Here is a 25,910-nt window from a genome sequence, read left to right as displayed (position 1 = left end):
GCAACTATAGGGAGATACGGGCCAGCTGTCCTCCTGTTTCGTCGGTTTTTTTGATGTTCACGAGAGGAAATTCTCCAAAGGGTTATATAATATAGGACTTGGATGTAACTTATATCGAGGAGGTTTTGCCCTCAGCAAATGGCGGGTGCCTGAAGTGGTGTATTTTTATGTAACGCTGTAAGTTACCGTATTCATACATTGCCACGTGATGCGGGACCAGCTTCTTTTTGCTGGTTCGAACAACAGCAAGATTCAACGTTTAAGAGATGCAGCAAGAAAGGGTGTGAGGTGTGTTTACCTATTTTGATATAGATTCTACGTGTGTATGTGAAGAGTGCCCCCTCGCGCTCCCATCTAGTGACTATGCGGCGAGCAAACGGAAATCCAGCGTCTGACATAGAGGGGACTCCCGAGTCGCATCTCGCCCAGGTACGTACATGCTGTACAGAACTATGCCCGCTCCCAGCTATTACATTATACTAAAAATTCACCCCCATATAGGCATTCATAGACGTCGCAAAGTCAGTATTCATTACTCCATGAAACTCATGTTCCAATTTATCGATATATCCCCGAAATCTAACTGATGTACGCTTTTTCTGTTATGGGTATCCAGCGGTGAAAGAACAGCCTCAGCCCTTGAGAACCATCTCACCAGCCTCGAGGCGAAACTAGACGCCCTCCTGGCGGCCGTTGAAATGGCAGGAAATCCAGAAGCCCTAAACTCAAACCCAAGCGACAACCCCAATACCGAAAATGGCACCGATACACGGAGTACCGAAGACAACAACACCGCTACCTCGAAAGACAACAGCGATCACTCAAACACACGTTCCAAATGAAACTCCCCATCCCTATCCTTCTCCACAACCCCAATCTCCGTGATAATCCCATCAATAAGCGATGCAGGCGTGACATCAAAAGCCGGATTCCACACGTCAATACCATCCGCCGCAACAGTGATAGTCTCCATAGCGCCCAACCCATCCTGCTCGCCTCCAACCCGTGGCCCCCGAATCCTCGTCATTTCCTGCCTAGGTCTTTCCTCAATGGCAATACCCTCCCCACTCTTCGTATTCATATCGATCGTCGTCCGGGGAGCCGCAACGAGGAATTTCACCCCATGATGTTTTGCCAGGACTGCTAATCCGTACGTCCCGATCTTATTTGCCGTGTCGCCGTTGGCGGCAACGCGGTCTGCGCCGACGACGATGGCGCCCACGCCTGCGCTTTTGTGCGCGAGTAAGGCTGCGGCCATGCTATCTGTGATGAGGGTGGCCGGTATGTTGTCGTGGACGAGCTCGTAGGCGGTAAGGCGGGAACCCTGGTTGTACGGGCGTGTTTCTGTGCAGTAAGCGTGTTTGAGGGAGTTGGCCGCGTGCAGGGAGCGGATGACGCCTAGAGCTGTTCCGTATCCGGCTGTGGCGAGGGAGCTATGTTGTGGTTACCACCCTGTTAGAAAGTCGAACTTGTTCGCAGACAAAATATATAAATGTATAAGAACAAGAAAATTAGAATCAAACACATACCCAGTATTACAGTGGGTCAACACCGCAACCTTCCCCTTCCCCTCAGCCCCATCAATAGCCTGCTTCATAATCCACTTCGCCCCAAACTCGCCAATCCCACGATTATCCTTCACATCATCCTCCAACATCTTCTCCGCCGCCCGAATATACTCCTCCGCCACCTCCCTTCCAGTCACTCCCTCCCCACAACTCCTGGCAACGACAATCTTTCCCAACCTCCCCGCCGCCTCTACCAAATTGACCGCCGTCGGCCGACTGCTAGCTATATACTCCAACTTCTCCCGTATAAAGATCTCAACCTCCTTCGCCTGATCGGAGAGTTTGCCCTTCTGTATTAAATCGTATAATTCGACGGCGAGGGATAGGGCTGCTACGATGGCGATGGCAGGGGCTCCGCGGACGCGCATGTCGTGGATGGCATGCCAGGCGTCGCACGCGGAGTAGATAGGATCATATGTGGTTTGGTGGGGAAGGAAGAGTTGGTTGAGAATCGAGAGTTTGCCGTGGGAGTAGGAGATGGCGATGAGGGGCATTTTTTGGAGATGGAAATGAAGGGCAGCTCTAGAGCGCGTATCATCTGGGTATTATAGGCAGGTATGGGTGTTGGTATTTTGTTCAGAGGGGGATTGAGAGAACTTTATACCTGAGTGAATGTATCGCAGTCGTTGTAGGGGGTGTTTGTGAGCTGCGGTGTTTGTCTATTCTGTGTTTCATGGCGGGGTGGTTGGAGGGGCATTTGTGAGATGTCTTCATTTTTCTATTCGAATTTTGTTGTTCTGCGGGTCCCAAACACTTAACTATAATATTTACACCCCCGCAGATTTTATACTGGACTGAGCAGAATTCTGAAAATTCAGCAATGACATCTGGACAGAAGAACTTAAACGATTAGATTTCTATGGAAAGTTGTTATTTTTAATTTTAACTTAAGATTATAATCCGATAACTCGCTGAGATGCAACATGCCCACGTCTCCGCAATGGCTAACGGTTTTTGACCGCGAGTTGGTATCAACTGCAATATGACATACATGACGGGCATTGCAAATGCATTTGCGAATGCATGCAGGTAAATAGGCTATGGCTCCACGTCCAATGCCAGAAATATCCCTTATCTATACCCATAGCCATATCCACAGCATCTGACTACAAGACACAAAATATGAAGACCTCCTTTCAACCCGCGATCAACGACCCCCCCTGTACAGAGCCAAATTCGAGGTGAAATGGGCAGTCGTTAAGTTGTCTCGAAGAAGGGAGCATGATAACACAATGTATGATTTTGAAATGGTCCAAGCATATTCAGTCCTCTTCGCCAACGCCATAGACCATGTGCAGAAGCACCATAAACCGCATATCCCTTTGTATGTAGAAAGTAGCCATAGAATCGACAGTAAAAGTTGCTCATTGGTGCGTCTTGTGCGATAACAATCATAGTAAATAACGAAGCAGAGAACCGGAGTGGGAGGTGGTTTCTAATCGGCAGAAATATAGAGCACTTTTGGTTCGGTTAAACGTCAGCAAAGGCTCCTCTATAATCCGCGGCATGTGATGTTTGAAATGTAGAATGAATGATACCATTATTTCCCCTCACAAACGCATCGCCATAGCTCCGTCTCAGCTTGCCATCGACATACTCCTCCGTCTTCTCTAGGGCGATGTTCATATAGCCGTCGACGGACTGCAGCTCGCCTACATGGAACCAAAATCGCACAGCAGTTAGATATGGTGCCCGAAAATATTTATGCTAAGCAGAACGTACCTTTGTAAACCACTCCAGAATTCAACTTGACTGTGACGGGGGCGCCAGTGATCTCACTCAGAAATGCGGAGGGGTCTTTGCCCTCGGAGGCGCCGTTTTCCATTGCGGCTTGTTGCTGTTGTTTCTGTTGGTATTATATGCGGCGGACCTCAATGTGAAATGGGTGCAGCGGTGGGAGACGGAGAGAATGAAGAAGGGAGCCGTACGGAGAATTCCCTGTGTTATCTATACTGAGGTGTTGTGTGTAACTACCTGGTTATTTAGTTATTTAGCTGATCGATGGATGTTGTTGAATGGCATAAATAAGCTTCACTTCGTCGCTGAAATTAGGCGCTCAATTGTCGGCCACAGCACAGGCTACAGCTACAGGCCTGCGAACAGTGGCCTTAGGCCTTCCAAGCCCCGGGGGTTTACCTATATCTAGGGTTCGTTACGGGCGTCCATGGTGCTGCTTTTAAGCAACCACGACTTGGCGAACCGAGTTACTCCAACTCAACTCGACTCCTGTGCAAACACACTGCAGAACACACCAGTCCTCGAGCTTTTTTATTATACAAACACCCTCACTGTTGATGTCGACGGCTGCTATTATAATACAGCTGGCGATAATGCCTCTTTGACACCTTCAACTATTCCCAGTCCGCTCGAGGCATCGACCGCATCCCTCCCGCCCACGCGCTTGTCCAGTTCTAACTGATCTACCAGACAGACCAATTGAAACAGGATAGTCCATACGCACAAGTTACGAATACCATAAATTACCATGAGATCCTTCTTCAAGAAACCAGACTGGGCCAAGTTGGACGGTATTCCCGGGCAGTCGGTCGAATTCTACAAGCGCTCTGAACAGATCCTCACAGATATAATATCTAAGCAACCAGAAGACGAAGAGGCAGAAGATGATAACGACAAGGTGGACAAGGAGAATCGGCAGAAGAAACAATGGCAAGATTCGCACCTATGCGGCTCCAAAAGACGACGCCTCTCAAGGGAGGAGAATAAGCCTCCCTCACTGTTGACAAGGTCATCGAAGGCGGCCCTCGAGACAGGAGAAACGAGGGATACCAAGGAAACACTACAGCCACCGCCAGAAACAGTTTCACATGGACAGGTAAACAGTCCTCCTAGGAAATTAGAAAGTGTACTACCTCCTGCTGTGGTAGAGGTCGATTCAGATGGCGATTCAGATTATTTACAGCCCAAACCACCAACAAGTCGATTATCGGACCATGAACCGGATGAGGGCAAGGATCGTAATAATGATGAGGATGACGGTGATGATGACGACCTATACCCAGAAGAAGAATATCCCGAACTAGCACGTAAAGCCCGCGAGAGAGCACGACAACATGCTACCATCTCAGAGGGCAACTCTGTCCGCAATACAAATTCAGCACTTGGAAACCACAGAACAACCCAATCCCAAGCTTACAATAACATATCCACAGCATCCATCAACAAACCCCCAGATGAGCCCAGCAAAGACTCAGGCCCAAAAGTCAAAATTCTTATAACTTCAAACATCCCAGATACCACGCCGCTAATAGTGCAACGGCGGCTGCACCAGGACCTGCGGGACGTGCGCAGAGCCTGGTGTCACCGCCAGGGATTTGATGTGGATCAGACTGCGACAGTATTTCTCACATGGAAGGGGAGACGGCTCTTTGACGTCACGACGTGCAAGAGCCTTGGTGTCCAGGATGAGAGAGAAAAGCTACCACTACCATTAAGGGATTACTATGATGACTCAGTCGACGACAGCTCGATAGCAGTGCACATGGAAGCAGTGACGGAGAAGTTATTCGAAGAGCAGAAACGACAATTGAAAAAGGCATCCCTCCGTGAGTCACGGAAATCAGCAATAGGAGAACTCGAAGCGGAAGACGACAACGACGACAATGATGAATCAGAAGTCCAAATAATAAAAGAAAAGGAAAGAATGCTTTTTCTGACCTTGAAATCTCCCGGCCTTGAGGAGCTCAAGGTCAAAGTTCGCTCCAAAACACTTATCTCGGCGATTATCAGGAGCTTTTACGAGCAGAGAAGGATACCCGCCGACAGGAAGATTCAATTGATATTCGATGGTGATGAGTTGGATCCGGAGTCGACGGTGGCGGATAATGATATTGCGGACCTCGATGCGATTGATGTGCGAATTAAGTGATGGCGATATCACAAGATATGACATGATTGATGATGTCCCTACTACAGCGGTTAAAATTTATTCCTCTAATTTGATTTATGCGCTTCTGTTTGTCATTTAGCCTGGCGCTCACCTCTCAGCAAGCAGAATGAAGTTTTATGAATTTGGTTTTGATAATGATCCTCATAACTATATGCACTATATTCATGGCTGGTGGAAATATGGAGTATATTTCTTGCCTTTTGCTTTCCTGTTACGAGATAAAATAAAATAAGATATCCATTAATTCCTATTCTCCTGTTCCGAAGATTTTCCATACTCTACATATCTAGATCTGATAAGCGATAAGCGATCTTGGCATGTATTTTTTTTGTCTTTTGACTTGTTGAACTTCCCTTTGTACCTTATAAAGAACGTTTACTCCTCCACACTTCTGCTAAAAGCTAATAGCGAAACGAATTCCTCATACCAATATTCAATACAGATATCTTCAACTACCCACACAGTCATAACCATGAAAGTCCTAACGGCCAACTTCGTGACCTGCGCCGTAAAGGCCTGCAAAGGCTCTCCTGCCTCATTCCCCCTTCACTTCTCAGATGCAGAGCTCGAGCAAGAGGAGCTAGAGTTCCAAGCAGATTTCCTGCGCAATATCCTACCTCGAATAGACTGGGAGGCATTGGTGATGACGGCTAATGAGGTATGTTCCTCCCTTGCCCCCGGAGATTTTTGTCGCGCGACATCAGGAAGAAGAGAAGAAACATGCGTTCGGCTGACCAATATGAAAATGTGTATAGCTAGGCTTTACCTCCCTAACCCCTTTGAAGCCCGAAGGCGACGCTGTGACAGATGACTTGTTACGCGAGTTGCATCGATTTCTGCTTGAGACCCAAGTAGTGGAGGGCAAGCTGGTCTGTGGCAGTTGCGGACATGAGTATCGGATTAAGGAGGGGATTGCCAATTTTTTGCTTCCGAGTCATCTTGGTATGTCCCTTACCTTTTGCATCTGAGAGGAGGGGGGTAGATAAGTCAGGGGAGGGAGCATATGGATGTAGCAAGCACACATCCACAATTGAGGTCCTGGAGGGCTAATTATTCTTTCTATGATATCTAGTCTAATATGGGGGAAATTGACGGATCTCGATCATTCCTCTACTGAGTATCAATACAATCCCAACTATATACCCAACTCCTTGTTTCTATGAGCTCGAACCAGCCCACCCCTCCCGTTCGTCCCGTCCCATGTACCACATCTTACCCCTGCATGCGCATTTCCGTCGAGTCGACCTGCGTTTCGACCTTCCGGAGCGTTGTTTACCATTACCACGTCGTTGGATAATGCGTCAACGATGGAGCAAACAGCTATAAAAAATGGGACAGTTGAGAACGCTGAAAAGGGGCGGCTTGACCGACAATTCTATTGATGATTAGATGTCCATTTTTGCCCTGCCGAGGAAGCAGAAGCAAAGGGAATGGATGCGGCATTTAAGATGGGAAAAGCAGATGGTGGGATTTTGCATATTTTATAGAATTGTTTCATGTTGATTGGTATTTCATTTGATATGAGCTTAGGAAAGTCTGCTCAGGAAAGTCTGCTCCAAATAATCGTTACTTTTATTTTATTTTATATATATTTTCGACATTGGATATTGGACGTAGAAGTGGCTATTTCTTTTCGCTTCGTTAAATAGAACAACCGCTGACTCCATTACCTGTAGATACAATATTGTTTTTGTCTTTTCCTCATCAGACAGAGACCTGTCGACAAAGTCAGACAAGTAAACAGGAGCCACCAATGGAAAGGAGTCCCAAACCCAAGGCCCTAGCTTCCCCTGTTTCTAACGTAGACAAAAAAATATGTGGGGCAGAAAAACTTGAAGCGGAAGGTGAAGAAAGAAAAAGATTAATATACAGTTAATATAAAAAACAGGGGGCGAGTGAAGGAAATGATGAAATAAACCAGCAAACACAAGAATCAACGTAAAGGATATGGAGGAAAAAGAAGGATATAAAGAAATGGGGAAGAACAAACGACAGAATAGAAGAATACCCTTCACATAAACTCATCCATATGTCTTACCCTACACATCAAATAACCCTGGCGGAAGGGGATAAAACGTTAAATGAAATGAGAACCGAACATTAGTAAAGGTTGAAAAAAAAAGGAAAGTTTAGAAGGAATAACAACGCCGGGACATCCATTGCTCCCAATAGGATAGTTACATCAGGACACAAAAATATAAAATAAAATAAAAATTCAGGAATATCGACGGAGAAATAAGATAAGCAACGCCTCCTAGTAAACTGATATTTTTCGTCTTTAGTTTTTCTAGGACTTTCCGTTTTCACATTTTTCCCAAACAGATCGGAATTCTGCTGAAAATTATGAATAAAAAATCCTAAAGGTGAGAAGCACACAATTCGACGATTCGATACTTCGAGAAGAATGGTGGTGCTGTGGCAACTGAAGACGGAAAATAATAAACAAAAACATATAATATATCGTGGGTTTCCACGGTATCGCGTCCTGGTTTCGGGGACCCAGTCAGGGAATGAAGAAGGTAGAAATAAAACAAGAGCCGTCCGAGGTCCATTGTTAATTAAGGAAGCCTTTACATCCTGTTGAACCACAGAGACAGGGGATTCTATCATCACTATCCCATTCTCGTTCGAATTTATAATCGTATGTCAGTTCTTCATCTGTAGTCCACTTAGTTAGTTTCTGCTCTAACCCACATAATATTGAAGTAATATGATGAGATAATGCGGGGGGAAACCAACCTCGCTCAATATCCCTCAATGCATAAATAACAATCCTCTTACTGCCATCCACCTTAATAATCTTCGCCGTACAATTAGGCGTACAGCTATGATTAATAAACCTCGCAATCCCACCCCGCTTCGTCGCATCAATGACCGTATTCTCATCAATGCGGAACAGATAGCTGCTTCCGATACCGCTCTTGAGGTATCTCCGCTCACGCATATCGGCAACCTGCTGTCGTACCTTCTCACCAACATACTCGATTATCATGTCGTTGGCAGAGATGTTCTCTTCAGCATACAGACCCCAGTTGTGTATAGCGGAACGAGCAAAGCGCACGGGTTTCTTGCGTTTCTTGAGCTGGTTGAAGCGGAGCACGTCGCTCTCACCGCTCTGCATGGGCAGGGCTTGTTTCTGTGCATTGATGTCGGCGATAAGACGGCGGTTATTCACGCGGGTCGAGCGGGAAGTGGATTTGGATATTGTCTTTGCGGCGGCGAGTCTGGCGGCTTCTGCGGCGGCGGCTTGCGGGTCCACTTTCGCCAGTGCCTCACGTTCCTCACGGGCCTTTTGTACTTTAATGCGGTGAGGGAGGTATTTCGATTTTTCAGATTCGAGGATGCGTTTTCTTCCTTCTGTGCGAGCGGATCCTGTCGAGTTGTTGACGTAATAACCTTCGATCTTGGTTTCGGAATAGACGGGTCCTGTTTCACCTCCACGATTGATAGCTTTGATTTCTTTTTGTCTCCAGGCCCAGGAGGATACGTTTCCGAGGTTCGACGGTTGTTGGTCCTCCAAGGCTTCGCGGAGGAAGCGGATATCCTCGTCGTCTTTAATAAGATTCTGCCACCCGTCAAGATCCAGGATGATAGTTTCATCGTCCTCGACAGTTGGTCTAGGAACGTCTCTAGAAACACCCCACTCAACTTCGGGCCTTGCCTCTTCAACGAATTTCGGAATGACATCTTCAATCGCTTTTTCTTCCTCCACCGGTGAAGTTTCAACTAGTATCTCATCTTTGGGAGGAACTTCTTCAGCACTATCCAGTTGTTTTAATTTCAATGCCTCCCGCTCCTCGAAGATTTGTTTCTTGGACTTCTTCTTCGCTTTGGGCTTCTTGGCCTTGACCTGAGTGACTGGTTCGATGACTGCAACTCCCTCCAGCTCATCAACTCCGGGCTTAGTCTGCTCGCCAGGCTTCGAATCGATAAGGCCGAACAGCTCATCATCTTCCTTTTGCCTCTTACGAGCCTCAAGCTCTTCAGAAATCCTCTTTCTTTTCTTCGAGACAGGTGAGAGATCCAACATACTACGCTCGAGTTCGTCGACAGTTGCATCCTTGATAGTCTTGAGATCAATTTCCAGCATATCACCAGTGCCCATAGGTTCATCACCAAAGAGCCCCCGATCTTCCACAGTAGCACCAAACTCATCCTCATTCTCCGAATCAGACGAAGCCATACTCATGCGGCTGAGTGATCGACTCTCTTGCTCGTCCGTGTCCCGAGTAAACGTCGTTCTCCGTTCGTCATCCGAGTCCTCATCTTCATGAAGCTGCTGCAGGCGATGGTAAAGAGGTCTGAACTCCCTTCGTCTTGGGGGACGCCTTCGCCGTTCATCCATGAAAGCGTCGTTGGCATTTTCCAAACCTTGTGTCTTGCGGATACGAGGGAGGGAGAGAATACTCGTAAGACCAAACGGCGCCCGGCTCTTAGCCAAAGGCACCTCGCGTGAATTTGGGGTTCCAGCAATGATCTCATCGGAAGTGCCAATTCGAAAAGCGGGCCGCTTATTACTATCGGGTTCGGGAATTCCTAATTTCTGTCTCCTAGCGGCATGGCGATCGGGTTCGAGGTAGTCGTAGAGCGCAGGAGCAGCTATTCGGGACTTGACATCTTCCAGCAGTTTGTCTCTCAGCTCTGAAACAAGAACACGAAGCACCTCTCGAGCTGGATCGAGATCAGCAGCGCGTAGCTTTTTCTCCTCCTCAATATCCAATTCATCCTCTCTTTTCAGCCGATCCTTCTCTGCCTTTTCCTTTTGCTCTGCCTTGAGTCGCTCAGGACTTGGACTGCGGACGTAATTAGGATTACCATACGGCTGGCTCTCCATGTTCATCACATATGTAAACAAAGCGGTCATATGACACATTTTGTAGCATCGTTCCGTCTCCTCCTCACCCCTCCGGGAGTTTTCAAAAATTATGTAGTATCCGGTTTTGTCGCATCGAACAGACTTCCAATTGAAAAGTTTTAACCGCCTTTCCAGGTGAGGAATTGTAGTACGAAGCACAGGAACGTAGCAGTGTGCGATAAATATGTAAGGCTCACGTTTGATCTGGTCTAGGATGGGGGTCTCTTCGATCACGGAGGGGGCAGGGGGCTTCAGTGCAGCTCGTGGGCCTTCGGGTATAGGCAAGTTAGGTTTTCGAGAGGGACCCTTGGGTGCTGTGGGCGGAGGAAGGTTATCGGTTTCAGGTGGTTTGGGTTTCTCTTCCAATATTAGCGGCGTGGTATCCTGTTTCTGAGATCCGATGATCTTCGCAACGAGCCTGTCGCTAACGACGCCATCACGATCGAGGCTGACCTGTATCCGGCGCGTTCCAATACGCTGTTCCTTTTTACATTCGAGATACGCTCTTCGGGCAGCTTGCGCCGCGAGTAGAGGGCCGCCACCGCGAAACATTCTCGAATCCTTGTATCTTATCGAGCAGACACCCAGAAACCGACCTGTGTTAGGATCCGTCCTGTTTTTGATCTCTGCGATATCTCCAAAGCTGGAAAAGAGGGCGCTGATCGGTGCTAGAGTAGTCAAAGGGTCATAGCCGGTCACCACAATTTGAGTTGGAGGACCGGGACCGACAGAAGTGGCGGGATCATACGGCCACGGACGAAGAATGTATGGAGCTGGTCGATATTTGGTTTTTTGCTTGCACCCTGCACCACGAGTGTAATTGGCAATCGCAAGGCGCGGGTCTGGAGGTGGTGGCTCATCTTCTGTGGTGCCAAAGACTTCATACTGCGGTTTTCGCCGCTTCTCTCTGGTGGCCGGTTTCTTTTCCAAATCGGGGTCATAGGTCAGTTTGCAACCCTTGGGGGCATTTCCAGCAGGTCTGGCTTGACTTTGGGGAGTCGGGGGAGTCTGGAGAGGAGTGATTGTGGCTTTGACATCATCAACCAGGCGACTTGGGAGGACGGATTCGCTGCCCACAGCAATTGATTTCAGACCAGTTGACGGGCTGCCAGGTTTACACGGAGGTGACGAATCTGTGTTGGTTAGAGGGGTGAGGGCATGAGGGTGAGTTATTCCGTTTGAAATCGCGGCCCCAGGTTGAGGGAGAGAGGCTGAGCTGAACAAAGAGGAACCGGTGCTAGTCGAACCGGCTGAGGCCACCCCGTTCGTATCTCCAGGAGTAACATTTTCATCCCCATGAGTCACGGGGACAGATTCATCGACTAGAATATTGTCACTGCTTTGGATTGGAGGGTCATCGTGGTTAGTGGTATTGATGCCTGAGGCCCCACCATCCTCCGCCGCTCCTATTGCTGCTGGTTCTGCAGTGGCGGCAATAGCGGAGGACGATGGTGGATGGGCAGACCGGGAACCATCATCGTGCTTAAGCTTGCCCTTTGGTCGGTCCTGGGCAGCCTTGGAGGAGCGCTTCTTCTGGAGGACTGAGGGAGCAGTGGGAAAGAAGTCTGCGAAGCCTGCCGACACGCGTGACATAATGTTGAAGTGGATGGCTAACAGCCCGATACCGACCAGAGCCAGCCCGCAAACACCATCCTCGACAGTCGGGACACTAGCTAGGCAGCTCGCATGCAGTTACTAGGATACTAACCTCCAGAGGGATGCGATAACGCTGTTGTGTAGTGTAGGGTGAATCGGGAGCAGCGACGCGAAATGGCGGGGAGCGGACAAATGGGGCGCCTGGACGCGCAGAGGCGAGAACGGATAGAGATTGGTGACGAGGGAGCGGAGAGGTGTAGATTGCAGACAGCAGGGCTGCAGTAGAAAACAAGTCTAGTCAAGACGACGTAGAGAGTTGGAGAGAGGGAGGGAGCGAGAGCAGAGGTGGTCGTTGGTTGGGGTGAGGTTGCAGCAGAAGAAATATTTGTGGAGAGAAGTTAGGAGTTGAGTGAGGTTGGATCCCGAAAAGGCAAAAGGAAAATCGCTGCGATTTCAACCCGAGAAACTGGACAACTTCAACAACTGCAACAACCTGTGTTTACGATGGTCTAAATATTACGACTATGAACAGCAACTATTGGAAGCAGTCAGAGATGATGTGCCAGGCTTGATAATCACACCCTCTCGTCTTTCATCATTCCATCTGTGTGACTCGCATTTTGCCGACTTTTCTTGCGGAGTTAAATACCGTCCGAACCAAGACCTGCATCACCGCACACAACGTTTCAATGATCCAAGCTCCTCTCCTCCGCCGTAAATCATCTCCGTTAAGTGTCTCGTTGAGCCTATCTCCAATATTTAACACATTCATACCCAGAAAGGCTGGATATTCGATGCATCTGCTACCTAATGAGTCGGAGCCAGCGCCACTTGCGGGGATGGATGCCTATGAGACTTATCCACAGCCTTGAAACAGTCTTTAATCAGCATGTTTTCTCCCGGAACTCATATATTGATTATTCTTATTTATTCCGTTTGGTTGGATAGTGCTTTTTGATGGAAATAGTCGACGATTCCTCCTCCCCGACGTCTCCGCAATGGGTGTGTCCATGAAGCAAGGTGATCTCCCATATCAGCGCACCAGCCATTTTAGGCATGAAACATTCGATATTTCATCAAGCGGCTGTTCAATACCCAGACTTCACTCATTCTTGGTGTCTGTCTGGCTAGCAAACATGAAACATTTGTTTCCTGGTGAACAAAGTGTGAGGTGAGAGAGAGGTTGGGAAACAAATACATATAGAACAAAGCACTTCGAGACACAGCCCGACCACGATTATTCTATCCAAAACAATATACTTATACACACTTGGTGGTCAGCTATGTCCAGTTCTGTTGGTATATCGCCTGGCTTACAGACGGTTCCAGCGTTCGACTTCTCTGCCCAGATCCAGTGGGTGTGAGGATGGTCTACATATCGATCGCAGCTGTCAGGACGACTAGCTCATCTCCCAGTTGGTTCAAAATACCATCAATCAACCTATCCACTGACTTTTAGGATTCCGGCCCCATACATGTATGGCCGTCGACAGAACAGTTACTATCGCCCATGCTCTCACACTATCCTCTTCGACCGCCCATGGTTTCGACGTTATGATTATGCCCCTTCGCTCGTCTGACCACCTGGAGAATTACGCTATATTTTGCTACAGTTGAAGAATGGGTATATATTACTTGCGTATGAAGAACATACCATTTGCCAGAGTAGGAGCTCCATGTGCGTTTCTCTCTGAAGTATGTATTGTGGGATGACGGGTTCATTCATGGATAGGAACAAACTGTATGGATATGTAGATGAAGTCGATGGAAGTTTGAAAGAGTGGTAGGCCTGATGAACATGGGATAGTGGGCTATTGAAAGAGTGAATAACGATTAGCAGCAGAGGCGATGTATATTGCACTTCACAGGTTGACTATCTCCACAACAGAATCTTTGCTCTGACATTGTTGATTCGTTCCTCATAACCCTTCATATTCATGAGGTATACCTTCAGAATGAGGCCGTGAATTAGGGACATCGCTGTCATAAATATCTCCAATCCCCACGGACGAGAATTAATATATATCCTGGGCGCCTTTGTGTTTCAGCATATCTGGTTATGGAGTTTATCGACAGAATCCCACTAGAAAGCAAGAAAAGAAGACCCACTTCCAACAGCTTCCGGGACCTTATTTATAATAAATACATACCCCTTTGCTCCAGAAGGGCCCCACTGTCTCTCAAGCCTCAGTTGTAGGTTTGAATGTGTTATGCTTTGTCCTTCTGAAGTCATCTTTATTTTTTATTTTTTAACTTTTCTAACTCAACATCTTCTGAATATTCAGGAATAAATATAATTTTGTTTCACAGTTAGCTCCTTTTATCTCTTTGAGCTTGCAGTAACTAATCATAGAGAATTTGAGAAATATCGCATTCTTTCCAGGACAGCAGGAGCCTGAATAGAGGCTTCATGCATCCTGAAATGTATGTGAGAGTCTATTCTTCATTCACACGCAAAATCCATCATGTTATGGCATAAATGCAATATTTTGGATTAACTTGAAGATCTTACAGTATTTTGGCATCAACTGGAGGTAAGCTGAGAATTCCTCAATCAAGGGGCATTTCTAAAGAATATATCAACTGCCAGCACTTGAAAATCACGACTCAGCTATTTGCAAATCTGTTTCATTTCTAACCCATATCTCTATATATTGTTTTGCAGGTAATGGCGTCAGAAAATGTCGACTTGTACCCCCCCAAAAGAGGACAACCACTCCCCCCAGATGGAGATTTCTCATTTGCTACGTGCCTAGTCTATAATTGACGACATGAAGATATGCTGTGAGACCAGCCTTAGCTCTGAATTGAAAGTTTCCATCAGGTAATTCTGGCAGGCTGAGTGGAGGCCTTCCCATATTGAAATGATCCTTTTACATTCTCTTCGTTTCTGCCCTCCTTGGTTTGGGTTGTCGGGTGCAAAAAACAGTCTCCCCTTCAGCGAACCTAGAATTGTGGGGATCGTGGGGAAGCCGAAAAGCGGACTTCAATACCATCCATATGCGCAGTCGGCGGGACTAGCTTTGATTCGGTTTTATCATTGTGAGAGACCTCATGACGTCTTCGTTGGGATCTCAAATGGAAGGGGCTTGGTTAAGATGTGATGTAATAAGGGTCCATGTTGTATTCCGTGCAATACCACAAGATCAGTGCTCATATCCCAAGTTTTCCAGCTGCTGCGGGTTGAATATAATCAACTTCAAAATCATTGATGCCCATTCGCAGTGCCCTTATTTATTGAAGAATGGATTGGAGACTCCACTGTCGCTGTCATGTCATGGGGGAAAGGGTAAAAAGCCCTTGAGAGCTAATGAGGCAGACAGAAGAAGTAGAATTTCGAAATCGGTCAAATCGAATACGGATATAATGACAGATTGGCGAGCTTGATCGATTTGCAAAGGCTGCTCACTACGAAGAATATGGTGGAAATTATGTCACGTGACGCAGGGGCCCACATATCAAGGGTTTGGGAAACCTTTTATGACAGGGAGCAAGTTTAGAGGTTATTATTACCAGAAAACAGCTGCCCTTTTGCGGGTTGAACAAGTGTTGCCTGGAGAAATATTTATCCCGAGCTCCAGCGGTTCACCCGAACCGCGGCCCCCTCCTCCCCGCTTTGATGATGAAAGTAACGTCCGAGGTTTATGATATCTGAGACAACCCCAAACGTTTATTCTTAGGACCTTTTGTATCTCCTTCAGCCGCATATCCCAGGTGCTGCCATTGCCGATAGAGTTTCAGTTACACGCATCGGCACAGCTTCAACGGTTGGAGCTGTATGTGTTCCTGCCAAGTCGCAGGGCGCGTGCGATCTGGGAACCCGACCAAATTATCCGCGAAGACAGGCTCCTTTCGGTGACAACTATCCAGAGTTGGGTTCAGGAAGCGTTAAAATTGAAAGCAAAAAAGAGAAAGAAAAAAGGCAAAGAAAAAGGCAAAAACCATATTCCTTCCTCAGGGGCGCCTCACGGCTGCTATTCTGTGTTTCTGCTAAGCCCGTCCTGATTCAATGTTCAATTGAACATGAGTTATTAATAAGGGGGTATTGTGAACTAGCAGTTTGCACTGCCAGAATGTGAGACCTGTTATCTATTCTAGTATCGTGTGTTCCTTTCTTGCCCCTTGTTTTGTCCAGTATGCGATTGATGAAAACAAAGGAGCAGGAGAAAAATAAAGAAGAAATAGAGAATATTTCCTGCCCCTCATATTTAAGAATGAGCCGAAGAGAGAAAAAAAAAAGATTTTATGAAATGAATTATGAAATGAATTCGCCTTCTGCAAAACATGATGCAGCCTATCCGCAATTTTACATGTCGTCGCCCGGACCCGACGTCAAACGCATCGTGCATAGCACAGTCCCCGTGTTCAAGGAAAATCTTATTGTCAACTCAGCAGCACTGGTCTCAGAGATCTAAAAACTTGGGGGCGGTTTGCATCGCATTGAACTAGTTTTCCAAGGAGTTTGACGATGGAGGGGTAGCTCAAGCTTAAATCTGCGGGGAATTCGGGGATCCCTGTTAGCGATGGAGCAGATGGCGTGTGAGGTTAGTTTTCTGCATGCAGCCGTTCCAAGGATAGACAGACGGCGGCATGTGATACCGGTCTCTAAAAGTTGGGCACTGCCACCATGTAATTACGCTATGAATTGGAGGGAGATGTCCGGTTCCCTCTTTTTTTTATTTTATTTATTTTATTTTTTCGTAGATTTTAAATTGGTGGGGGGGTTTTTATTTTTCTTTCTCTCGGTTCGCACCGCTGCGGGTGTTGGAAAGGTCTTGTTTCAACCGTTCAAAAGGTGCCCTGGCTACGTGCCAGAAGCTACCAATCAGCAAGTGACATACCGCGAATGCGTAATGACTTGCACAATGACAAAAGGCTCAAGATTAAAACGATGGTAATCGATATTCACTGGACATTCTTCCAACACCCGTTTCTCCATGAAGTTTCGTAGTCCCGCACAGTGTACGTAAGCAAAATATTAGTGTAACTAACTAAACCAAACCAAACCAACTAATAAACTAGACAACAACAAATAACAGCATTGGCCCTTGAGCTCAGCCAACGGCATGCGCAGGGCAAGCCGAGTGGGGGCAATAAGGGGGCATCGGGATGGATATAATTGAACGGGGTGGAACATGTATCATAACCTGGCCAGTCGAGGAACCGTGGCATGCCCCACCGCCCAACTGCCACTACGAGAGTCTATTCTAACGCCACGCCCAACAGGGCAACACCCTCTGTCCGACTGACCTCCCTACAACTTTTCCCATCTTCACCGCATCTTTTCAGTCGTCTTCTTTCTTTTTCTTGTTCTTCTCTCTCTTCTACCCTTATTCTTTCGCTCTCTAATCTCCAGCTGAACAATCATTCTTTGTTTGTTTATATGTCCTTTTCTCCAATTCTCTCTCATAGACACAAACTCTTGCCTTGTCTCTCTTTCTGTTCTCCCCAGCTAGTTACCTCTCCCGTCTTCACATTTTCAAGGACCCATAGCTACCCCGCTCTGACGACTTCACTCGCTCGCGCTCCCTCGCGTTCTCGTCACCGCTCTTTGAATTACCAAAGCCACATTCCTGAACAATTGCCCTGCCCCTGCATCTAATTCCCTTATACGATTTCCCTTAAGAAACCATGTGGTATGTCCTGTCCATGTCCGCCCTTCCCTCTCCCTGCAGTTCAAGGCTAACATAAATCGTCTCCAGTGGCATATTCGGATACATTAACTACCTGGTCGAGAAAGACCGCAGCTATATCCTTCAGACTCTGGTCAATGGTGCGTGGACCTTTTATTTAATTTAGCTCATACGTGTGAAGATCCCTCTCCATTTCTAACTTAACATTCCCTAGGCCTCTCGAGACTCGAATACAGAGGCTACGACTCAGCCGGTCTTGCTGTCGATGGAGACAAGAAAAATGAAGTCTTTGCTTTCAAGGAAGTAGGCAAGGTAGCCAAGCTGAAAGATCTCATTGACAGCTCGAAGCTGGACCTCTCAAAGACCTTTGATTCTCATGCTGGTATCGCTCACACTCGATGGGCAACCCACGGAACCCCTTCCCGAATCAACTGCCACCCACATAGGTAACACCTCTCCCTTGTTAAATAACACCCTTTTTCTTTTTCAATTGCGGAAACTAACAAACAATCTTAGATCCGATCCTAACTGGGAATTCTCTGTCGTTCACAATGGCATTATTACTAACTACAGGGAGCTCAAGGCTCTCCTAGAGTCCAAGGGTTTCCGTTTCGAGACCGAAACTGATACAGAGTGTATAGCTAAATTGGCCAAGTACCTCTACGACCAACACCCAGACATTGATTTCACCGTCCTTGCAAAAGCTGTCGTCAAGGAGCTCCAGGGTGCTTTTGGTCTGCTGTTGAAATCTGTCCACTACCCCCACGAAGTCATCGCGGCTCGTAAGGGTTCTCCTCTGGTGGTCGGGGTCCGCACAGGGAAGAAGATGAAGGTCGACTTTGTTGACGTTGAATTCTCGGAGGACGGTGCCTTACCCGCGGAGCGGGCGTCCCAGAACGCTGCCATTAAGAAGTCGGCCACCAGTCTGTTGGCACCTCCGGATAAATCCCTCCTCCATCGCTCTCAATCCCGCGCCTTCTTGTCTGACGATGGTATCCCCCAACCAGCTGAATTCTTCCTTTCTTCTGACCCATCCGCCATTGTCGAGCACACCAAGAAGGTTCTCTACCTTGAGGATGATGACATCGCGCACATACACGAGGGCCAATTGAACATTCACCGTCTTACTAAACACGACGGAACCTCCAACGTCCGTGCTATCCAGACCATCGAACTTGAACTCCAGGAGATCATGAAGGGAACGTTCGACCACTTCATGCAGAAGGAAATCTTCGAGCAACCCGAATCCGTTGTCAACACCATGCGTGGCCGTCTGGATGTTGCTAACAAGAAAGTTACACTCGGTGGCTTGAGACAGTATATCACCACTATTCGCCGGTGCAGACGCATCATATTCATCGCCTGCGGCACCAGTTATCATTCCTGCATGGCTGTCCGTGGCGTTTTTGAAGAACTAACCGAAATCCCCATTGCCGTCGAGCTCGCCTCCGATTTCCTGGATAGACAAGCGCCCGTCTTCCGAGACGATACTTGCGTCTTCGTCTCCCAGTCCGGCGAAACTGCTGATTCCCTGATGGCACTCCGATACTGTCTTGAGCGTGGTGCCCTGACTGTCGGAATTGTCAACGTTGTCGGATCGTCCATTTCTCTCCTCACGCACTGCGGTGTGCACATCAACGCCGGTCCGGAAATCGGTGTCGCATCTACCAAAGCATATACCTCGCAGTTTGTCGCTATGATTATGTTTGCTTTGTCACTGAGTGAAGACCGGGCGTCTAAGCAGAAGAGACGGGAGGATATCATGGACGGCTTGTCCAAGGTGTCTGACCAGTTCAAACAAATCCTGAAGCTAAGCGAACCGATCAAGGAGATGTGCGCGAAGTTCTTTAAGAATCAGAAGAGTCTGCTGCTCTTGGGTAGAGGGAGTCAATTCTCTACCGCATTAGAGGGCAAGTTTATTTTACCCACCTATCCTGTTCCCCCTTGCCCAAAATGCTTCTAACAGTTGCTAATGCCGTATAGGTGCCCTTAAAATCAAGGAAATCTCGTACCTCCACTGCGAAGCCGTCATGTCTGGCGAGCTGAAACATGGAGTCCTCGCCCTGGTCGACGAGAATCTACCCATCATCATGATTCTGACACGTGATGGTATCTTCAAGAAGTCACTCAACGCATATCAGCAAGGTTCGTACTATATCTAAATAACCCACTCTCACGATCCCCCAGTATATATATATATATATATGATCAATCAATCCTAACGTAATATATTAGTAATCGCCCGCCGCGGTCGCCCAATTGTGATCTGCAATACGGGAGACGAGGAATTCCCGGCATCTGAAACGGAGCGCATTGAAGTACCTCAGACCGTCGATTGTCTACAGGGTCTGCTGAATGTTATCCCCCTACAACTGATTGCATACTGGCTCGCTGTGGCAGAGGGGCTGAATGTGGATTTCCCACGGAATTTGGCTAAGTCTGTTACTGTTGAGTAGAAAGGGGGTTTGCTGTATCTGGGCCCTTCTCCATGGATGTTTGTTGAGCGATTCCCACTCTTTGCAAGGTTGAATTATTACGGAAACAAGGAACGATAGATGACGGAACGTATTAATTGTACGATGGGTTTGGCCATTTGCGGGGATGGATGGGGTCAATTGATAAATGGGCAAACCGATGGATCGATGGGGGAGGAATAATTAATGGAGCATTTGGAGTGGGGTAGGGGTTTTGTTATTCATATATTGGGCGAGATAATCTTTTAATGGCTGCTCCGCTCTGCTCTACATGTTTTTGTTTCAATTGATGGATTGATGATTAATAAATTGAATTGTCCAGTTATATCCACGCAGTTAAATTTGCTACTTGCCATGCTCTAAGTGCTGATGAATACAGGATAGGAGGCACGCCTTTTTGACAATGATTAGTTAAATTCCCATGAATTCTTATTTCCCCCTGTTTAACATGGATAAAAATATCGAAGAATTAGCCCCCTTCCTTTCATTCCCGGTGATATATTTAACCTAATCCTCCATTGACTTCCGGCATCCGGGGTTGTAAAAAGCTTTTATTAACAAACCCTCCAGTCTCACGCAACCACCTACCAACCTCAACAAGGAATACATTCTCATATCATCCCACTACATCTAGTTTAATTTTGCTCAAAATGGCTACTCTCAAAGGTTTGGGAGTTTCTGAAATCCACGACGGTATGTCAATACACCATACGCCCCTCACGCCAATGCAATCGATAACCCCGCACCACACCAACCAATTGCTAACAAAATGTCATACATATATATATATATTTAGGATCCACTCTGCGCATCGCCATCGTCCATGCGCGCTGGAATGCCACCGTAATCGCCTCCCTGGTGGAGGGGGCTAAGAAAGCTCTGTTAGCCGCCGGTGTGCGGGGGAGCAATATCGTTGTGCAGAGCGTGCCGGGGAGCTGGGAGTTGCCGATTGCTATGGAGAGGTAATGTATTCCCATACTTTTCTTTGTGTCTGCTTGGTTCGGAGTATCGGCCATTGTGTGGGTTTTTCTATCCGATATAATTATCGGATTTATGAGATTCCTCTGAGGTTTGGTGCAAGGGGAGTGGTGCGATATCATGGCATTAAAACAAAAACCCCAATATAGAATATACGCCGGCTCCCAGTCCGACCAGCCCTTCGACGCGATGATCGCCATTGGCACCCTAATAAAAGGAGAAACAATGCACTTCGAATACATCGCCGATGCCGTCTCCCACGGCCTCATGCGCATACAACTCGATAAAGACGTACCTGTCATATTCGGGGTGTTGACGGTGTTGAATGAGGAGCAAGCGCTGGTGAGGGCGGGGCTGGCGAAGGGGGAGGGGAGCGCGGCACATAATCATGGGGAGGACTGGGGACGCGCTGCGGTTGAGCTTGGTGTGAAGAGGAAGCAGTGGGCAATGGGGAAGTTTTCGTAGGGTGTAGACATGCATATATTTTGTTTATATAATGTGGTTTTATTTACTTGACATCTCGCTTTTGTGGAAGAATGCATAATCTGGAGTAAGTTAATTAATTGAATGGAACTGCCTCGGGCTGGAGAGAAGGGGGTATTCCTGGCATAGGTTTTAGTTGATTGAATCTCCTGTTCCATTTCTCACTGGCAAGGGACATTGTGATTGATGGATACCAAGTAAAGGGGAAAAGAGGAACACGATTTATGAAATTTCTAAAAGACCTTATGCAGTGAGGGTTGGTTGCACGCATGGATATATCAAAAATACCATTCATCGCATGAGAACAGGAAGCTTGCAGGTAGATAAACTCTTGGAAGGGGGGTTTCAGAGAAGGGGAAATCAATCGGTAACCAGCAATGGATGCGCAGTAGAGGTAACAAAATGGCAACATGACCCGATTAAATTAAAAAAAGTTGCTACTCCTCCATCCTATCTCCTCCCTCCGCTGGCTTCTCCTCTTCCTCTTCGTCATCATCTCCCTCCATTGCCTTCTTCGCATCCCTAATAGCCTCCTCAAGCAGTTCCTTAGGCACCTCTTCATGGCGTCCCTTCGTCGGCCCATCCATAGAACTAATCCATGTCATCTCCAACTCAAAGTCCTTATCCTTGCTATCCTCGTGGGCAACGTAGATAATGCGCGCAGCCTCCTTGACACCTTCTTTTAGCGTAAAGTTGCCAGATGCGAGATCGAGTTTTTCCAATTCTGCTTTAGCAGCCTGGCGTCCCTTGCCTGTTGCAGCACCGTAATAACCCTGTTCATTCCGTTAGATATGAAGTTGCAATCAGGAATGCAATGGACAACGACGGCAATTTAAAATAAATGAAAATACCTACCCAGTAAAGCCCACTGGGTTCAATCATATACAATCCGGGTCCTCCAGCCTTCACGCCAGGAACCTTCCCGCCAGCGCCAGATTTGGGTCCAGACCCCACCTGTCCGTCAACAGGGAGTTCTACCTCCGAATCCCACCCACCAATAATGGATGTGACACAAAACGGTCGAACGCTGGAGTAAAGTGTGTATGCCTGTACATAACTGCCTAACCGGCTGGCGAGGACGGATGTGGAGATGGGGCCTTTGTATGTATTTCTCCACGAGTAGGCTTCGTCTCTAGCTCTGTCGACGAAATGTCGACCGTCAGGGATTAGGCCGGAGGATACCTATCAACATATCAACATATAAATATGTGGGATTAGAGATTGACACTGGGAAGCGAGGGAAGTTGCTTACAATGCCAATATGTTTGTCGACAGTAGATATGCGCTTGTTGGCGCCTGGTTTGAGGAGCTTGGAGGATATGATTTTCTCGACGGCTAGGACAACGCCATCTTTGCATCTGATTCCTATGGATGTGCCACCGTTCTCTACTGCTTTGACTGCGTATTCAACCTAGATGTTGAATGTAAGACCACTGCTGTTTGTTTGCTAACAAGGAGACTCAATGAGGATACCTGGAAATTCCGGCCATCAGGAGAGAAGACTGAGTTCGACAGATCATATCCGGTGCCTATGGACGTCTTTAAGAGGCGGGTTAGTGATTTATTTAAGTTGTTGTGAGGCGGTGGAAAACATACCATATCTAGAGTTGTGGTTGGGCGGGAATGGTATTAACGGGAGTAGGAGAGGCGATTTGGGCGAATACAGGCTAAGCGGAGCTGTGAGAATAAAAGAGGAGGAGCAGAGGTAATGAGGAGGAATATAGAGAGTCAATCGTGTCTGTATCAAACAATATATCTATAACTATCTATATCTTCCCGAAAAGCTTGATGGAACTTGAGATAACCAACTAGTTAACTTCTGGAGTTTGGCTGGGCTGAGTAAGCTGGTCTACGCGTCACGGGATTGCTGCCTCATGGTTCATGTGACAAGAGACTTCACCGTCTCCAAAGGCCAGATACATACATACAGAGTACATCAAACAGCAATTCTGCATTGAAGGGACCAATAACCCTTCCACCGTTTATACTAACGTGATGAATATAGAAAGCACAAACCCATCACAATCTGGGCCAAATTCCAGATCAGCATGGAGGGAGCCTCCGACGCCTTGAGTTTACTAAATATTCCGTGAACAACTTGATCGGAAGTCTACACAGCGAAGTTGACATCTACAAAATTCATTTACATATATTCAATTTTGTTGAGTTTTTGTGAATGATGTTTTATGTAAGCGACAGCCCCATATATACTAGTTGGTCTAATCCGCCTGACTTTAGGCTGAAGGTATGCGCGGATGGTTAAGTCGAGATGGAGAGAACAGAGTCCATTACGGACCACAGCAGCAGACTATCTGTCGGTTTACATGCATTGGGATGATTCGATAAGGTACGGTGGAAGAGAAACGCTTTTATGCTAGGCATTCGGTGGACCCGGTGCGTTTCTGCATGGTTAGAATTAGTGATTTTTCGAAGTCCATGCGGTCGGTGAAGCCCCTAGAAGAGAATCAATGTCCTTTGGCGGCGCTTCTTCTGATGATGATACGTTAATCGTTACATGTTGTCTGCGGAGCCAATGACCTTGGAGTCAAAGGACCATATATGGATATTCCTAATAGGAAGCTGGAAGAGAGAAATGGATTTCTGTGCCGTCTTACTCATAACCTTGGCGGCTACGCGATTAGGAATCCCATTTACCCAGTGGCTCAGAGTCCTGGAAGTCATATATCAATGAAACAACTTGTTAGTGGCATGAGGAAAGTCACTTAGATAGATGATGTTTCATCATCAATGATAGCTATTCTTCTCAGTTCAATTAACTATTAGTTGAGAAGATATTTTCCTGGTGAACTATCATAAAAGGTGCATTCAGTTTGTCAGGGGTATGGAATAAGTCCACTTAACTAATAACCGTGCCACGTGCACTCACTACCTCCCATTAGTAAGTGCGCCCCACCATAAAGGAAATATCATCATAATTGAAATATTCTAGGATCACCAATCTTCAAAAATTAATCAATGGTCAACACCATGCCTATCTATAATATAAAGATTATCTATATACTCATTATAGAGCATGTAGAATCTCCAGTAGATTGAGATCTATTAATAACATCATGTTGTGGTTGGTTGGTATTAGATTTGGGGACTTTGATCCCAACTAACTATCAGGCTCTATTCCTCTCTTTTATCAATTCCTCCTTCTTACGATGCTTGATCTTGTGATTGGCATCCTTGATAGTGAGGACACCCCTTACCTGCACCTGCCTGCAGCTGTTTTTGACAATCTGGTGTCTATTCATCATATAATGAGTAGATAACTTATTCTTTTAATATGCATTCAATTCTACCTATATTAGACTCCCCTTGAAGATCTTATCCAATTGCTGGGTCAGACCAGGTGTAAGAGTGTTTTTTATCTCTTGCATGATCTTATCTGCTGCCTCAATTTGACAATGTAGTTTTACAACTATATCTGAGTATATTAACTGAGAAGACACAGTGAAGGGTTAGGTCTCAGAGGGTAAGGTAAAACTGGAGTATTCTTCACTATCACTGTTATAGACAAGCAGCTCCAGGCTATCATCTATATTATGTTGCCTCAGGCGTTGAATGATTACTTCTCATTTGAATGAATAGATCCCATAGTCAGTGACTTCTGCTCTGATGGTGGCAGATTTGATGGTTTGATGACAGATAATCTCTAGATTAACAAGGAACTGCCTTCCATCATATTGCTCATATCAATATCAAGCAGCCTTGTTAACTGCTTCTGTATGATAATGCTTATATTGCTAGAAAAATACACTATCAAAAGATTGCAGTAGATGACTTGTATGAGATGAGAATTCAAATACAATAATGTTATAAAAGTCACAATATTGAGAAACTCTTCAGTAAGATAGGATCTGTGATTATCAAGCAGTAATAATAAATAACTACCAATCTGGTATTTTTTAGTGATAGTATTAAAAAGTTTTATCTATTTAAATTTAATCTCATTATTAGTGAAGCTGGTATCATATGCAGTAATGATGTAATTATCAGACAGATTAAAGTGTATATATCAATCTTCTAGATGAATTTTTGATTTCATTATAATCAATGACTTTAACACTATGCTATTTACACTGATGCATTTCATCACTATTATTAATCTGTAAGAATATAATAACTGTATGATAGAATTAACATTTTAATAGATAGTTATTATTCACTGTTTATACTTTTCTTCTTTTTGAAATCTGATCTTATCAAAATTATAAATATTATTGGTGTAAAACATATACTAATTGAAGATAGATTTGTAGTGGTCAAATCAGTTAATAACAAAGCTTATATTTTTATTTGATATCTATTTCAAATTTATAAGTTTTTATTTGATTTTTTTATAATCTAGTAGATATTTGATAAATCAATATATCTACATTTTGTCTACAGTAGAAGGGAAAATATTAT

The 25,910-nt window shown here is 46.1% G+C and overlaps 8 protein-coding genes across 8 annotated transcripts; 4 read left to right on the top strand and 4 right to left on the bottom strand.

The window, feature by feature from the left end:
- Positions 1-817: 817 nt before the first annotated feature.
- PADG_03989 (methylthioribose-1-phosphate isomerase) lies at positions 818-2,062 on the bottom strand (the record flags this gene model as incomplete). Its single annotated transcript, XM_010761371.1, has 2 exons — positions 818-1,433; positions 1,530-2,062. The coding sequence occupies 2 exons, from the start codon at positions 2,060-2,062 to the stop codon at positions 818-820; spliced, it is 1,149 nt and encodes a 382-aa protein (XP_010759673.1).
- A 976-nt stretch (positions 2,063-3,038) lies between these two features.
- PADG_03988 (U6 snRNA-associated Sm-like protein LSm6) lies at positions 3,039-3,393 on the bottom strand (the record flags this gene model as incomplete). Its single annotated transcript, XM_010761370.1, has 2 exons — positions 3,039-3,220; positions 3,291-3,393. 2 exons carry the CDS (start codon positions 3,391-3,393, stop codon positions 3,039-3,041), a joined length of 285 nt encoding a protein of 94 aa, XP_010759672.1.
- A 660-nt stretch (positions 3,394-4,053) lies between these two features.
- PADG_03987 (uncharacterized protein) lies at positions 4,054-5,454 on the top strand (the record flags this gene model as incomplete). The annotated part of the gene is made up of 1 exon (XM_010761369.1): positions 4,054-5,454. One exon carries the CDS (start codon positions 4,054-4,056, stop codon positions 5,452-5,454), a length of 1,401 nt encoding a protein of 466 aa, XP_010759671.1.
- A 493-nt stretch (positions 5,455-5,947) lies between these two features.
- PADG_03986 (RNA methylation protein TRM112) lies at positions 5,948-6,443 on the top strand (the record flags this gene model as incomplete). Its single annotated transcript, XM_010760969.1, has 2 exons — positions 5,948-6,133; positions 6,231-6,443. 2 exons carry the CDS (start codon positions 5,948-5,950, stop codon positions 6,441-6,443), a joined length of 399 nt encoding a protein of 132 aa, XP_010759271.1.
- Positions 6,444-8,029: 1,586 nt separating this feature from the next.
- PADG_03985 (histone methyltransferase SET1) lies at positions 8,030-11,923 on the bottom strand (the record flags this gene model as incomplete). The annotated part of the gene is made up of 2 exons (XM_010760968.1): positions 8,030-8,133; positions 8,215-11,923. 2 exons carry the CDS (start codon positions 11,921-11,923, stop codon positions 8,030-8,032), a joined length of 3,813 nt encoding a protein of 1,270 aa, XP_010759270.1.
- A 5,634-nt stretch (positions 11,924-17,557) lies between these two features.
- PADG_03984 (glutamine-fructose-6-phosphate transaminase (isomerizing)) lies at positions 17,558-20,015 on the top strand (the record flags this gene model as incomplete). Its single annotated transcript, XM_010760967.1, has 6 exons — positions 17,558-17,562; positions 17,629-17,699; positions 17,774-18,005; positions 18,076-19,436; positions 19,543-19,704; positions 19,795-20,015. The coding sequence occupies 6 exons, from the start codon at positions 17,558-17,560 to the stop codon at positions 20,013-20,015; spliced, it is 2,052 nt and encodes a 683-aa protein (XP_010759269.1).
- Positions 20,016-20,683: 668 nt separating this feature from the next.
- PADG_03983 (6,7-dimethyl-8-ribityllumazine synthase) lies at positions 20,684-21,476 on the top strand (the record flags this gene model as incomplete). The annotated part of the gene is made up of 3 exons (XM_010761368.1): positions 20,684-20,726; positions 20,830-20,995; positions 21,161-21,476. 3 exons carry the CDS (start codon positions 20,684-20,686, stop codon positions 21,474-21,476), a joined length of 525 nt encoding a protein of 174 aa, XP_010759670.1.
- A 455-nt stretch (positions 21,477-21,931) lies between these two features.
- Positions 21,932-23,093, bottom strand: PADG_03982 (proteasome core particle subunit alpha 7; the record flags this gene model as incomplete). Its single annotated transcript, XM_010760966.1, has 4 exons — positions 21,932-22,267; positions 22,350-22,676; positions 22,747-22,905; positions 22,968-23,093. The coding sequence occupies 4 exons, from the start codon at positions 23,091-23,093 to the stop codon at positions 21,932-21,934; spliced, it is 948 nt and encodes a 315-aa protein (XP_010759268.1).
- Positions 23,094-25,910: the final 2,817 nt, after the last annotated feature.

This window comes from Paracoccidioides brasiliensis (genome assembly GCF_000150735.1).
Source record: "Paracoccidioides brasiliensis Pb18 unplaced genomic scaffold supercont2.4, whole genome shotgun sequence".
Lineage (NCBI taxonomy): Eukaryota > Fungi > Ascomycota > Eurotiomycetes > Onygenales > Ajellomycetaceae > Paracoccidioides > Paracoccidioides brasiliensis.
This window is presented reverse-complemented; position numbering and strand designations above follow the sequence as displayed.